The 12,127-nt window shown below is 37.0% G+C and overlaps 1 protein-coding gene across 2 annotated transcripts in view; it reads right to left on the bottom strand.

Moving 5' to 3' along the window:
• Positions 1–446: 446 nt before the first annotated feature.
• Positions 447–12,127, bottom strand: part of UHRF2 (ubiquitin like with PHD and ring finger domains 2) — an 83,325-nt gene continuing 71,644 nt past the window's right edge. Inside the window, exons 10-16 of one of the 2 annotated variants that reach the window (XM_054002708.1) lie at positions 9,871–9,977; positions 7,708–7,870; positions 7,032–7,169; positions 6,143–6,266; positions 3,942–4,102; positions 3,108–3,206; positions 447–1,604 (exon numbers count right to left, since the gene is read on the bottom strand). In XM_054002708.1, the coding sequence (XP_053858683.1) occupies positions 1,458–1,604; positions 3,108–3,206; positions 3,942–4,102; positions 6,143–6,266; positions 7,032–7,169; positions 7,708–7,870; positions 9,871–9,977 (939 nt within the window). In that variant the 3' untranslated portion in view covers positions 447–1,457. Of the gene's footprint in view, positions 1,605–3,107; positions 3,207–3,941; positions 4,106–6,142; positions 6,267–7,031; positions 7,170–7,707; positions 7,871–9,870; positions 9,978–12,127 lie in introns of both variants that reach the window. The other variant, XM_054002707.1, reaches the window with a different exon arrangement.

The raw sequence follows: 12,127 nt of genomic DNA on the forward strand, positions 1-12,127 counted from the left end.
TGAAATCACATCATTCTCTCCAGAAAACACTGAGCTACCTGTAGCACTGTGGGCCACAGGCTGTCACTGTAACCTCAGTGCCTACAGAGTGAATCTGACTCATCCACCTGACCAACCACTGTGCAGGAATCCCACAGCTCCCAGCTGTGCTGACAGCCCTGAGTGACAGGCAGGGCTCCCTCCCACTCTGGGACATAGACAGAGCACTGCTACAGGCTGTAAGCAAGTCCATGGGTATCAGTGTCACCACTGGATCTTGATTTGGAGTTGTTCAGCCTTTTTTAAAATTAAGTGTTCTTTTCATTGAGAAATGAGTTAAGGAATATAAAGCCTCACACCTGAAAAATAAGGCCACCTAAGGAAAGCATTTAGTAATCTGAAAAATAAATTCTGTAAAAATCTCATTACTTAATTAAGTGGATAATAGTAAAAACAAAATTAGCAAATATTCTGAATCATAAAATATTTAATAAGGTATATTTTGGGGGGGGGGATATATTGTATATAAAATTTCAATCACAATATGAAGCGATTTGAATCCTCTCCAAGCTAGCACTGCCTTTAATGCTGTGTAGATGTATTGCCACTGATACAAGACCTACTAAAAGCATACAGTTTAACTAATACAGAAGTGGCTTTTTTTATATGAACTATTTTTTACACAACTAGAGTGTCTTCAATACCCTCTTCAAGTGCAAAAAACACAGATCACTTTACACTAATGCAGCAACAATGCATTCATATTGTTCTCATTAGTCATTAGTAGTCAACTTGCATAAGATACAAGAAAAGCACAATGAAGCTCACAAAAATAGACTAAAAATCAGCCTGTTCTTGCAAAAAAATACAGCATAATAGAAGAAAAAGACAAAAAAGGGATTATGCACACTACGGAATTTGCTGTTTAATCCAGATGGCTTAAGTGCTGAATCTATTTCTTTTTCCTGGCTTTTTGTGGGTTTTTCTTTTGGTTTGGGTTTTGTTATTGGGTTTTGTTTTTTTTTTTTTTGTGTAAATCAAACCACATGGACCAGGCACAACTAATATTCAGGAGGCAGTGTGTAGCTAAAACATCAGTATTTTTCATCCCCAACATTGTTTCATTGTTTGACACAATTTACTTTCCTCTGTCCTGAGGTAGTTACAAAAAAAAAAAAATCATAAATTAAGCATCAGCTAGGCCAGTAAGAGCTGAGGCTTTTCTTTTTCTTTTTTTTTCCTTCTTTAAAAACTATTAGTTAACTGGCCAAAACTACCCTTGATGTTAAAAGACAGCTGAGAATTAGAGTTCTCACAACACCAAGAAATGGCTATGAGGGGAAGAGGGTTAGGTGCTTCAAAAAGTGACAATATATTGAGTCCCATCAAGCTTGCTGGTCCACTGCTGAATTTCCCATGTTTATTCCCCTTTACTGTCTATAAAGTCACTGGGAGAAGTACGGAAGGGTCTGAGCACATCATCGTCCTTTACTGTAACCCGGAAAGAACTGGTCCAGTAGTGTCTGCAGGATCTTGTTGGGAGCCATGGTGTAGCCCTTCCCCAGGTCATAGCGGCAGGCAGGGCATGTGAACACTTCAGCTCTGAAGGAGCGCTGTAAACAACTCTGGGACATACGAAGACAGAGAAGTAAATTGCAACAACTTTCTTGCAGACCGACAGCTTAACCAGCAAAAAGTAAGGAATCACTGTAAATCAAAGGCACAATCTACTGCACTACCAGAAAAAAAGAAGTCTTTGCCAAGCCCTCTGGTGCCTGATTCCACCCATGACTAAAATGTCCTAGCCAAGAAACTCTTCTCTGTGCTTGGGAGGAATTAAATCAGTAGTGAGATTTCCCCTTCATTTCCACTAATGCCTTCCTTTAAGTCACAGCCAATCCTTAGTTTCCTTATAGCTTCACAGATTTGCTATATTTTTCCAGACCTTCATATCAAGAGGAAGATGAATATACCATGTATACTGTTTATGTAGTATCCATCATCAGAATACACCCAGTTTAGCCTTATAGATAGGATAATACAATCTGTAACACATTAGCACCTGTGCTGTCATCCTTACTATGTTACTGCAGACTGATGAGCATCTAAAATCTTTTAGGGCAGGGCAGATCTTCTGTCTAAACAGCAACAGCAGCTTACTATCAAACTTCCTTGCAACTTTAACTGGATGTTATATTGTATTCTCAAATATGCACTGATATCTTCAAATACTGTACTTTCTGGATTTGTTGCCATTCAGCTCTCTTCTTTATTTTTTTCATGGTTTTCCAATTTCTAAAATTCTAAATTTTAACTCCACAACATTTCTTACATTTTTCAAAGATACATGATTTTTCCATGTGTGTAGGCCACATATAACAACACCCTGATTTTTACTGGAGTGGTATCTTCTTAAACAGCAACCTTGCATTACCAAATACTATACTAGGATGATAATAGTTTGAGTCCTTTTAGGGCCCCAGGCAGAAATACTAGGTATGGCAGGCACCATTCAAGTATGCACAATTCAGTGCAGGATTCTGTACACACCAGTGCTACAAAATTAACTCTAGTCCAGATTTGATTCCATGCTTCTTAGATTATCTCCAACTGATCAGGATTTTGAGACACATAAGTAATGTACTGACATTCATGGTCTCCTACCAAACATGAACAATGCAAAGATTAACAGGATAATATAACTTTCTCTGAATGAGCCCAAATAACTTTCTAGGGTATTTATCCTCCACCTTTTAATAATTTTTAATAAAGAGTTATAAAATTATAAAATCTGGGGTTTTTTTCTTAACTATGTAAAATTAAGTCATTGATATTGTGCCAAAATCTAACTTGTGGACCTAATCAATTCCTAGCACAGCTCCACTGACCACAAAGGCATGACAGTAATGGTAAATCTCACTCATTATGTCTATCATAAACTATATGGAACATCCCACTCTTTATTACACAAAATTAAGGTGTTTACACTGCAAACACTGAATGGAGACTTGTTGCCTGTTTTTGTTCAGAATGTTAAGCAATTATTATTGTCTTAAAATGCATATGCCTTTGGTGACTGGTGTTTCAGAGCGAAGAAAACAGCCCAGAGCAAGGCAGTTTATTCTTACTTTACAGACGTTGTGGAGGCACTCTGTTGTCACTGGCTGGTAAACCAACTCCTGGCAGCAGACACACATAAAGGATTGTTCCAGTTTCTTCAGAAAATTCTAATGTAGGGCACAGGAATAAAAGAGATAAACTCTATTACAGTTCTCATAAATGCCACTTACTACATAAAGATGATGTACTTCCAGAAGTTCTTAAGTCTATCATATCTCTGAGCACAACTTTCTAAAAGTAATCAGGAAGCAAATCTTTAATGGCTTTATTTCCCTGCTCTTCTACAAATTGCAGAATCATATAATCAGAGAATGGTTTGTGTTGGAAGGGACCTTAAACAACACCTATTTCACCCCCATGCCATGGGCACGGGATCTTCCAGGCTGCTCATGGCCCCATCCAGCCTAGCCTTGAACACTTAGAGGTACGGTGTATTTGTTTCTGGGGAATTTGTCATAAAATTATTTTCTGTCTAAACAAAACCTAGTGAGTAAAACCAAACCTTTCTTCATGTCTGATTTCTGACATTAGCACAGCATAAAAATACATTTATTATATCAGAGAAAACATGCTCTCTTCAAAAATGAAAATAAATGAAAATGCATTTTTAACTTCAGGATGGCTTTTGAGCATGAAAAGGTCTCTCTTGTGCACACATTAACCCATCTCTCAAGCAAATTGCACAAGCTAGACATTTTCTTGAAATACAAGTCTTACAAATAAAACTAATGTTAGACAGTCTGTATTTAGCAAAAGTTCAACAAACAAAGGAGGTTTTAAGAGGGACTCAAGATTTCTCCTAATAATATAAAGAATAAAAATTATGCATGCAACAAACATACTGGTCCTTCCTTAAGAGAAGCAAGTACTTCATCCCACAGCTTCTGGTTCATGCAGTCTTCTCTGATTAGCCATTGCTGCTCTTGGGTCAGCTGGAAAGCTTCTCCTTTCCCTCCATCTCCCATCCTCATGGCTTTGGGTGTATTTGTAGGCTCCTCTGTACCTGCTTAAGATGGTGACCATCAGACCCAGTAACAGCAGTGTTAGTCTGAACTAACAGAAGAGAAAGACAAAACTATTTCTAGAAGGAAACATGGATTAATATTGATTACATGCATGAAATGCAACAAGCAAATTCCTACCCCAACTCATACTGTCCATCATTGTTTTGGATTGCAGCACACAGTTGCACAGAAGAATTTTCATTTTTTTTGCAGAGCTTGGGAGCAAAAAACACAGTAGGAGCAGTAAAAAGGATTAAGACCCCATTACACTACTACTTAATTAAAGAGTATGTGCTTATGAATTTGCATGAGTATTCCGAACAGTGTGGTGGGTTTAGTGTAGGCCAGTGCACCCACTAGAATATACGTATTTATTTCTTTCTGTGAGACAGGATTAGGAGGAAGGCAAAGTAGGCTCAAAACTTGAAAAGGGTATAAAGAAAAGTTCATTAACAGTAACTAAAAGAAAGAATAATAAGAATTAGAATAAAACCTTTAGAACACATCTCCTCTCCCTACAACTTTTTTTTCTTACTCACAATGTACAGAAATAACTCGGTCAGTTTATTACTTCCAGAATAGTCTTTTTTAGTTTACTTAGGGAGAGGAGCTCTTCTTGTTAATTTATGGAGACTTCTTTATAAGAAAACTGTTGTCTTGTGGCTTTTAATTTTTATGAATAGCAGCTGCCTGGAAAATCTGTAATCGTGAAGTCCCTCCCGTTTTTACAGCTTTTCCCAAAATTGCGTTTATGGGCCATGTTAATTTATGGGGTATAATTTTAAAGATGAGCTGTTTAAGAACAAAGGTTTTCTTTATCTATCTTTGAAATGATCTTAATTTCTGGGAACAGAGGTCTTCTTCTCTCCCTGGGAGCACAGGGTCGTTATCACTCTTTCTTTTTGTTCAAACTTCCCATAGGACTACAGCTATTTCAACATCTGCTTACTTTAGCATGGAGGCTTTTGTTAGATATCTACAATTTGAACCATTCATCTTCTCATATTTTTTAATGGATTATAAGGAAAAAAGGGTCTGATGTATCAATTATATCTTTTTCATAGCCTTATAAGAGCATTTTAGCCTAGGATTAAGGCATCTCTTTAAATCCCTCCCATCTGGGATGGGACTTGACTTCTTTTTACTGACTTCTATGTTTCATGTTGTTCTCTCTGTATCTTCCTTTTCTTTCAGTCGAGATAGAGAATTGGTTTTTGTAGGTTTTACTTGTGTATTAAAACCGGTTAATATCTTGCCCAGGGCCTGCAGATGGTTCTGTGATTTCTGCTGGGCGGTGGTGGAGGTGTTTGTGGTAGAGGATTTCTTCGGCGGCCGTACTTGGGCGGAGAGCGGCTAGGATTTCAGCAGCCAGGCTAGAGCTCAGCAGCAGCACGCCGGGGGCCGATGGCTTCCCCTTCCCTGCCTGGTGGTTGTGGACGAACTTTAATGGCGGCAGCATCTGAGCCGAGCCGGCCCGGGCCGGAGCCACTCCCGGGGCCCGGCGGACCCCGGCTCGGCCCGGGCTGGCGGCGGGGGCAGGATTTAGCCAGCAGCCGCAGCCGCAGCCGCGGCCCGGCCTCGGCCCCGCGGCTTCCCCTCCCCGTGCCTGGCGGCTGATGAGGCCCGGGCCTCCCCGAGAAGGAGCCCGGCCCTGCGGTAGGGGCCGCCCGGCCCGGCCCGGCCCGGCCCGGCCGAGACAGGGGCTGGAACAGCTGTGTTACTCGTTTGCCGGCCCGAAGGGAAAGTGGTCCTCCTGGTCTTTTTCGTCTTGTTACAGCATGTGTCGTCACAGAGGCGTGTACAGTTTTAGTGGTTCAACAGATGGTTAATTTTCAAAGCTAATTACTGATTGGTCTTTTTTGTCAAACACGGAGGAAAATGCTAGCGGCTTCTCTTAGAAAGTTGGTTTCGCGAGTGCCTCCAATATAAAAACACCACAAACAGCTTCACACTTCCACAAAAATTTCATGGCTTAATTCATGGCAATTGTAACATGACAAACTTTGCTGACGAATGCTAAAAAAGTAAAAAAGAAATACCATCATCAATTGTCCTTTTCTGGTTTCCATTACTTTGGCTGGTTGGCTCCTGTTTCACAGTTTGCTTTTTAACCTTATCTTTCTTCTCCTTACTAGCCATGGCTTCCAAATAACCTTCTGGATACTAAAATCAAAAAGCACAGATTTAAAACAAGAATCACTTGCATACAGGAATAACCAAATACCAAAAGGAATAACTTCTAAAAGACTTTAGATCCTATGCCTACGTAGTAAAATAATTATAAAATAATTTTTAAATCCTATATGATAGAGAAAACATTTAAATTAGTACCTATCATTACGAAAGCACAGTTAAGTCAAAGAACCTAATCTATACTCAGTTGTATTAAACTGGCTGTTATATTTGTGTGTTTACAAACTATATAAATTGGGGTGATGATGGTATGCTGTAAAATGCATTGTACCATTGCATTGCCAAGAATAGATATTAATTCTCTCCTTCTTTCCATCTTCCATGGATTCTGCAATGCCAAAATTTCCATGGACCAGCCTATATCTGTGCCTAAAATACACTATTTATACAAACTACTCAATCACATGAGGAGAAAATACATTAAAATGCACCGTTTTTTCTGTTTCTCAGATAGACTCTAGTCACCTGTAGAAAAATTTGTTCCAGCCTAAGAATCACAAAACTGGACACAAATTCTGATTTTCCAATCCATGTAGACAAACCAATTTACTGCTAGGGCAGAAGACTTCATTACAGGATTCTTTCAAATTGCTTATAATCTGTAATGGGTTTTAGTATCAAAAGCTGCCACAGTGAAATACAAGGAAAAAAGGGAGCTTTAATTTAACTGATTTCTTTCTCAGGATTTTGTTTACTAGAACTAAGAATAAAAACTGTCTGAGTCCTGATGCCAACCTGTATGCTGAGACCAAGCTTTTTTGACCGCTCCATTCCTTCTGAAGTCCAAGGTGCAGGCTCAACATCATCTCTCCTCAGAAGATAGCGCCAAACTAAAAATCCACATTTTCCAATTTCTGGCCAGTATTTCACCACCTAAAGAAGAATGCAAAATTACTGCCATTATTTTATCACAAATCAAACACATGCACATCGTCATACTTTAATTGTTCAAGAAGAAATGACAAGACTGATTTATACATTATTATTATATACAGAAGTTCTTCCCTTAGCTGTGAATTTTTTGTATTTCTCATAAATACAGTGGTCTTAAAAGGCACACTCCTTTGTTTCAGAAACTAAGACGTCTTTAAACAAACAAAAGGCTAGGATACAGTGGAAAGATTGAAGAAATGAAATAATCCGATTTCAGGGATGAATTGAACTCAATAAGCACATGCAAAGCAACTTACATATTCAATCTTATATATCCTATTACAGATTATGTTCTATTATCACTGCTCTGAATAATTTCACTTTGGTTCACTTTGCTGAACAAACTAAAGCTAAAAAGCTCTAGTAAAGAAAAAAGGAACTATTTCTTTCAAGTAATAATGAAGAATTTGCAGACTAACACATATGAGGCTTTTAAAAACAGATTAAGAGAAATTTTATGTTGTATAGATCAGAATACCTTGTAAATGCCATCATATCTGTTGCCTTCCTCTGGGGCATATTTGCTGATCCGCCGACCTTTTGAACTGCGCACTACTCTAACTGGTTTACCAGCTCTCCAATTCTTTGACTCTGCTCCATTTTTATCATCCAGTGGGGCATCACAGTTAAGGGCCAATGCCCTAGAAAGACATTTAAATTCTTCATAAGCTAGATTGCTTCACCCAGCAGAGTTTTGAGAGTTAACATAATTAAGTCATATGTGTTTCCCTTGTCTAATTTTGTTTTATCAAACAGCATAGACCTTTTAGTATGTTTTTTAGCAGAACTGATGGAAAAAATGACATCCACACTAAAATACATGGTAAGAAAAAAAGATGGGAACACTAAATGTGTTGTCTAGGTTCCAGATGAAAACTCATGTGAAATTGCTAGAAAACAAACCAATCCTTTTAGACTTCATATTCTTAATTTTTAAAATTAATCCCTTCTTAAACAGAATTGAAGAAATTGAAATTATAATAAAAGGCAAACTTTCTGTGCTGCTATGCCCCATCAATAGACTTTAAGGCTTTTTAACTGTGTACCTAAAATTAATGAATATGATGAAAAACATATAGAGAAAAAAGTACATAATAACCATTCAAAGAACTCTAAATACTATACCTCTCTCACATGATACATAAAACACCTCAGAGAAGAACTAAGAATCATTGTAGCTAATTAAAGCTTTAATTAACTTTAACTGAAAGCTTTAATTTACCCACGGAGATCCTCTTCTAGAAACCTAGAGCAAGGGAGTATGACCAAGCTGCTATAAGAAACAGTATTTCTACTACCACAGCCTGACTTGAAGGGATTGAAAGCCCTCCAGAATCTGCCACAACACAAATGACGGATCTCAAAACAGAAGAAATAATGTGGGTTATAAACAGACATGGTACAAGTATAGAACCCACATTGTAGAGAACAGTAAGAGGCACATTATACCAACATTAAAAATTTTTCCCATATAAAAAGAAAACTTGTAAAACTATCTGGACAAGCAAAACCAATACGGATTCAACAACACAGAATCATCATAATCTTCTGTATCAAAGTGCTTGAAAAGTTGTCTCAAGCTCAGTAAATGAGAGCAGCACATTGTTACTCCATGTGCACTAGTGCCTTCACAGCTGAGTAGTTTTGCCTGTGGATTTCTCATTTGCTAAGAGGAGAGAAATGCTGACATTAAGGGGTCCAGCTTTAATTCTGTATCCCAAAACAACTTTGTTCTATTCACTAAATATGCTTGTAAAGCTATTGCTTAAACCTACTTCCATTTTTCTTCCCTCCTTGATCTTGTTCATTTTCACATCACATGCCCCATCCCCCTCCTTTTCACAGCAGCCAAATCAGGCTTTTCCTCTTTCTCCTCTAGACAGCTTGAAAAAAATCCCTCTCCAGCCTGTCTGAGAGCAGCAGAACACGTCTAAATGCAGACCTGGCAAATGAAAGTTCTCAGTGACTCTCAGCATTTCACAGGTGTTCAGAGGTCATATCTGTAACAGATTATGCTCTTAGAAACAGAAAAGGATGGAGAACTCTTTGTTCAGGCCAGCTTTTGGAGGATGGAAAAACACTTTAGGCAGATGTCTAATTCTTCCTCTGGATATATGTTCTCTTTCAAGTACCTGTTTTGATAAAGCTGCACCCTAATTTCTTGCTTTTTATAGAAAAATATGATGAAAGAAAGGGCTACCAAAATAGAAAATATTGCTTTTATCATGGGAAAAGGAACATGCTTTCTTCCTCCTTAAAATTTATAACTGATTTACCCATGAGAGAAGAAACTTAAAAAAAGAAAAACCCAGAATTAGAAAACTTCAGTTCAAGAGTTTTGACAAATTTCTCATTTAATTAAAACAGAGTCCTCTCAGTGTGACTGCAGAACAATTTTAACCAGAGGCATGACCGCAAGCTGCAGCAATAATACAACAATGTATTTCACTGAGGGGAGTGTTCCTTTAAAGCAACAAATCATAATGCTTGATAAAACACCTCTTAGAAGCAACAGGCATTGCTGTTTATGAACACAGCATGTACAGAAGAGAAAAATACAGAAAAATGTTATTTTTAAATTAAAGCACTACAGCCCAACTCTTTGTATTGGAATACCTTTAAATTTATTTTCAAAACTTACCTATTCATGTGTGTTAATGTCTGATCAAATGAATGTTCTCCAATTCTTTTATTGCCAGAAAGATCTCTACCTCCACTCCCAGTGTAAGTGAACTCATCTCCTCGATCCTGTGCAAGAAGATTATCCTTTGGTTTAACGCTCTAAAGTGATGTAACTCAATTAAAAGAAAAAAAAAAAAAAAGAAGCAACTTCATTTGTTCTATTTACTCAGAGAAAAACTGTAATCCAGGGCACGAAAGATACGTTTTCAATTTCATTATCGCCATCCTACAGCAGCTGCACCAGCACAAAACTACTGGTCTAGATGTAACCTCTTCACCAAAAAATTCTGACGAAAAAAATGCCTGCGTTAAAAAATGCTACTTTGGCATTTTTTATAAAGCTATTTTGAGAAAAAAAATCTGAGGAACATATTCTAGCAAGTAGCTACTTGCTTTTGAGCTTTCATTGAGTATCATGTTTGTAAAATACAGAATAATTACTGGATGATTCATGTCAGTAACTTCAGCTTGTGCAAGGAGCTCAGTACTAGTAAGTACATAGAGTGCTGCCTTCTGTACAAAGCAGGTGCTTTAATGAAATAGCAATCTCAGCTCTTCTGACTCAGTAAGAGTTTAAAATAATTTAGATTCATATTTTGTAAGCTAAACTAATTCTATACTATAATTCCAATGTAGAATTTTCATGAAATTGAAGGAAGGTTGATAAAATCTTTTACCATGAGCTGTGAAAACTGTCAAAATCTAAATACTCTCAATAAAAGCCTGTATTTCTACTTTCTGTACCAAGTTTGTCACAGAATTTCATATTACTCCTGGGAAATTAATGTATTTCCAGAAATATATAAATATACAGACTACATATAGAGTTAATAAGTTATTTCTTTGAAGATGTATATTTGGTATAAAGCATATTGCAATTTAATACAAAAATAATGTTTAAGTGAATTTTTATAGCAAAATTCTGAACATCTATGCAGTAATAAAATTCAGTCCATTTCTTACCACTATTAAAAGTCTGACATTATTTAGGATCCAGTGCAAGACTGTTACACATATTTCATGACTGACAGCAGCAGAAAAAGAGAAGGTTAGAAAGAGAAACACTAGTTGAACAAGGCCATAGATAAATTATAGAAATTAGATTAATTTTATTTTGTGTAGGGAAAACTTAGCAGAAATTCAGCTGTAGTTATCTGTGCATAATAAAATACAAGTGCTATGAAGTTAAAAAGTATACTCAAAACCTAGCAAAGACATGTAATCATTCTGGTATATGCTTTCTTAAAACAGGCTACTTAGTCTACTAAATAAGTCTCTAAAAACCAACCAGAAATAGAATGTAGTTCTATTAAGGCCAGTATATGAAACAACTTTAAAAGACCAACCAGACAAGAACCATTTACTAAGAAAGGATGTAAAATAAATTGTATAAAATAAAATATCATAGGATTGGAATTAATCACAGAGTATGTTTCATTTTTCCGTGATTGTCAAGGCAAACACAATCCACAGATTACACAAGGATGATCCTGATAATAATATAAACAAGGATGGATTTGGTTAATATATCACAATCATTCAAGCAAATTGCATTTTGACAATGAATAAGAAGCCTGTGACAAGTTCAGAAAAATGGGAAAACATATCTTGGAATGTCACGAATCCAGCATGGCCTGGGTTTTGTAACAACTAAAGAAACATGAACAGCTTCATGATGTGGCAAGGTTGGGGGGACTGTTAAGGCAGTTTTTGATATACAAGCAGAACTAAACTGAAACCAGAAGGTGATTTCTTTTCCCTCTTCCTAAAACATAAATTTCAGATAAATACTGATAAAACATATATATAAGAATGTGAAAAAATGTATGAAAGACAGAAACACTTCCTATGAAAGCAAGATGGGGGAAATTATTTATAAGACAGAACAGGTTCTTGACAAACTTTTGTTCATCAACTACAAGGTTGCTGATAAATCTTCATGAGAAGAAAGTATGGAATAGACTTATTTTTTGGCATAACAGAAAAACATAAATCACGGACAAATTGCTATAGACTTAAGCCAAAAAAACTTCAAGAGACAATGCAGAAATGCAACAGTATTCCTACTTGCACACTTCTAGGGAAAATGGGTTAAATGTAAATGGCCTAAAACCAACAAACTTCCAGCATCTTCAAAGACTAAGTGGTTCTCTGGTGGTGGTCTAACCACCAGGTAGTCAAACTGAAAACATTGTGCTTGAAGAGATACTATGGAT

The sequence above is a fragment of the Vidua macroura genome, chromosome Z (assembly GCF_024509145.1).
Source record: "Vidua macroura isolate BioBank_ID:100142 chromosome Z, ASM2450914v1, whole genome shotgun sequence".
In the NCBI taxonomy this organism is placed as follows: domain Eukaryota; kingdom Metazoa; phylum Chordata; class Aves; order Passeriformes; family Viduidae; genus Vidua; species Vidua macroura.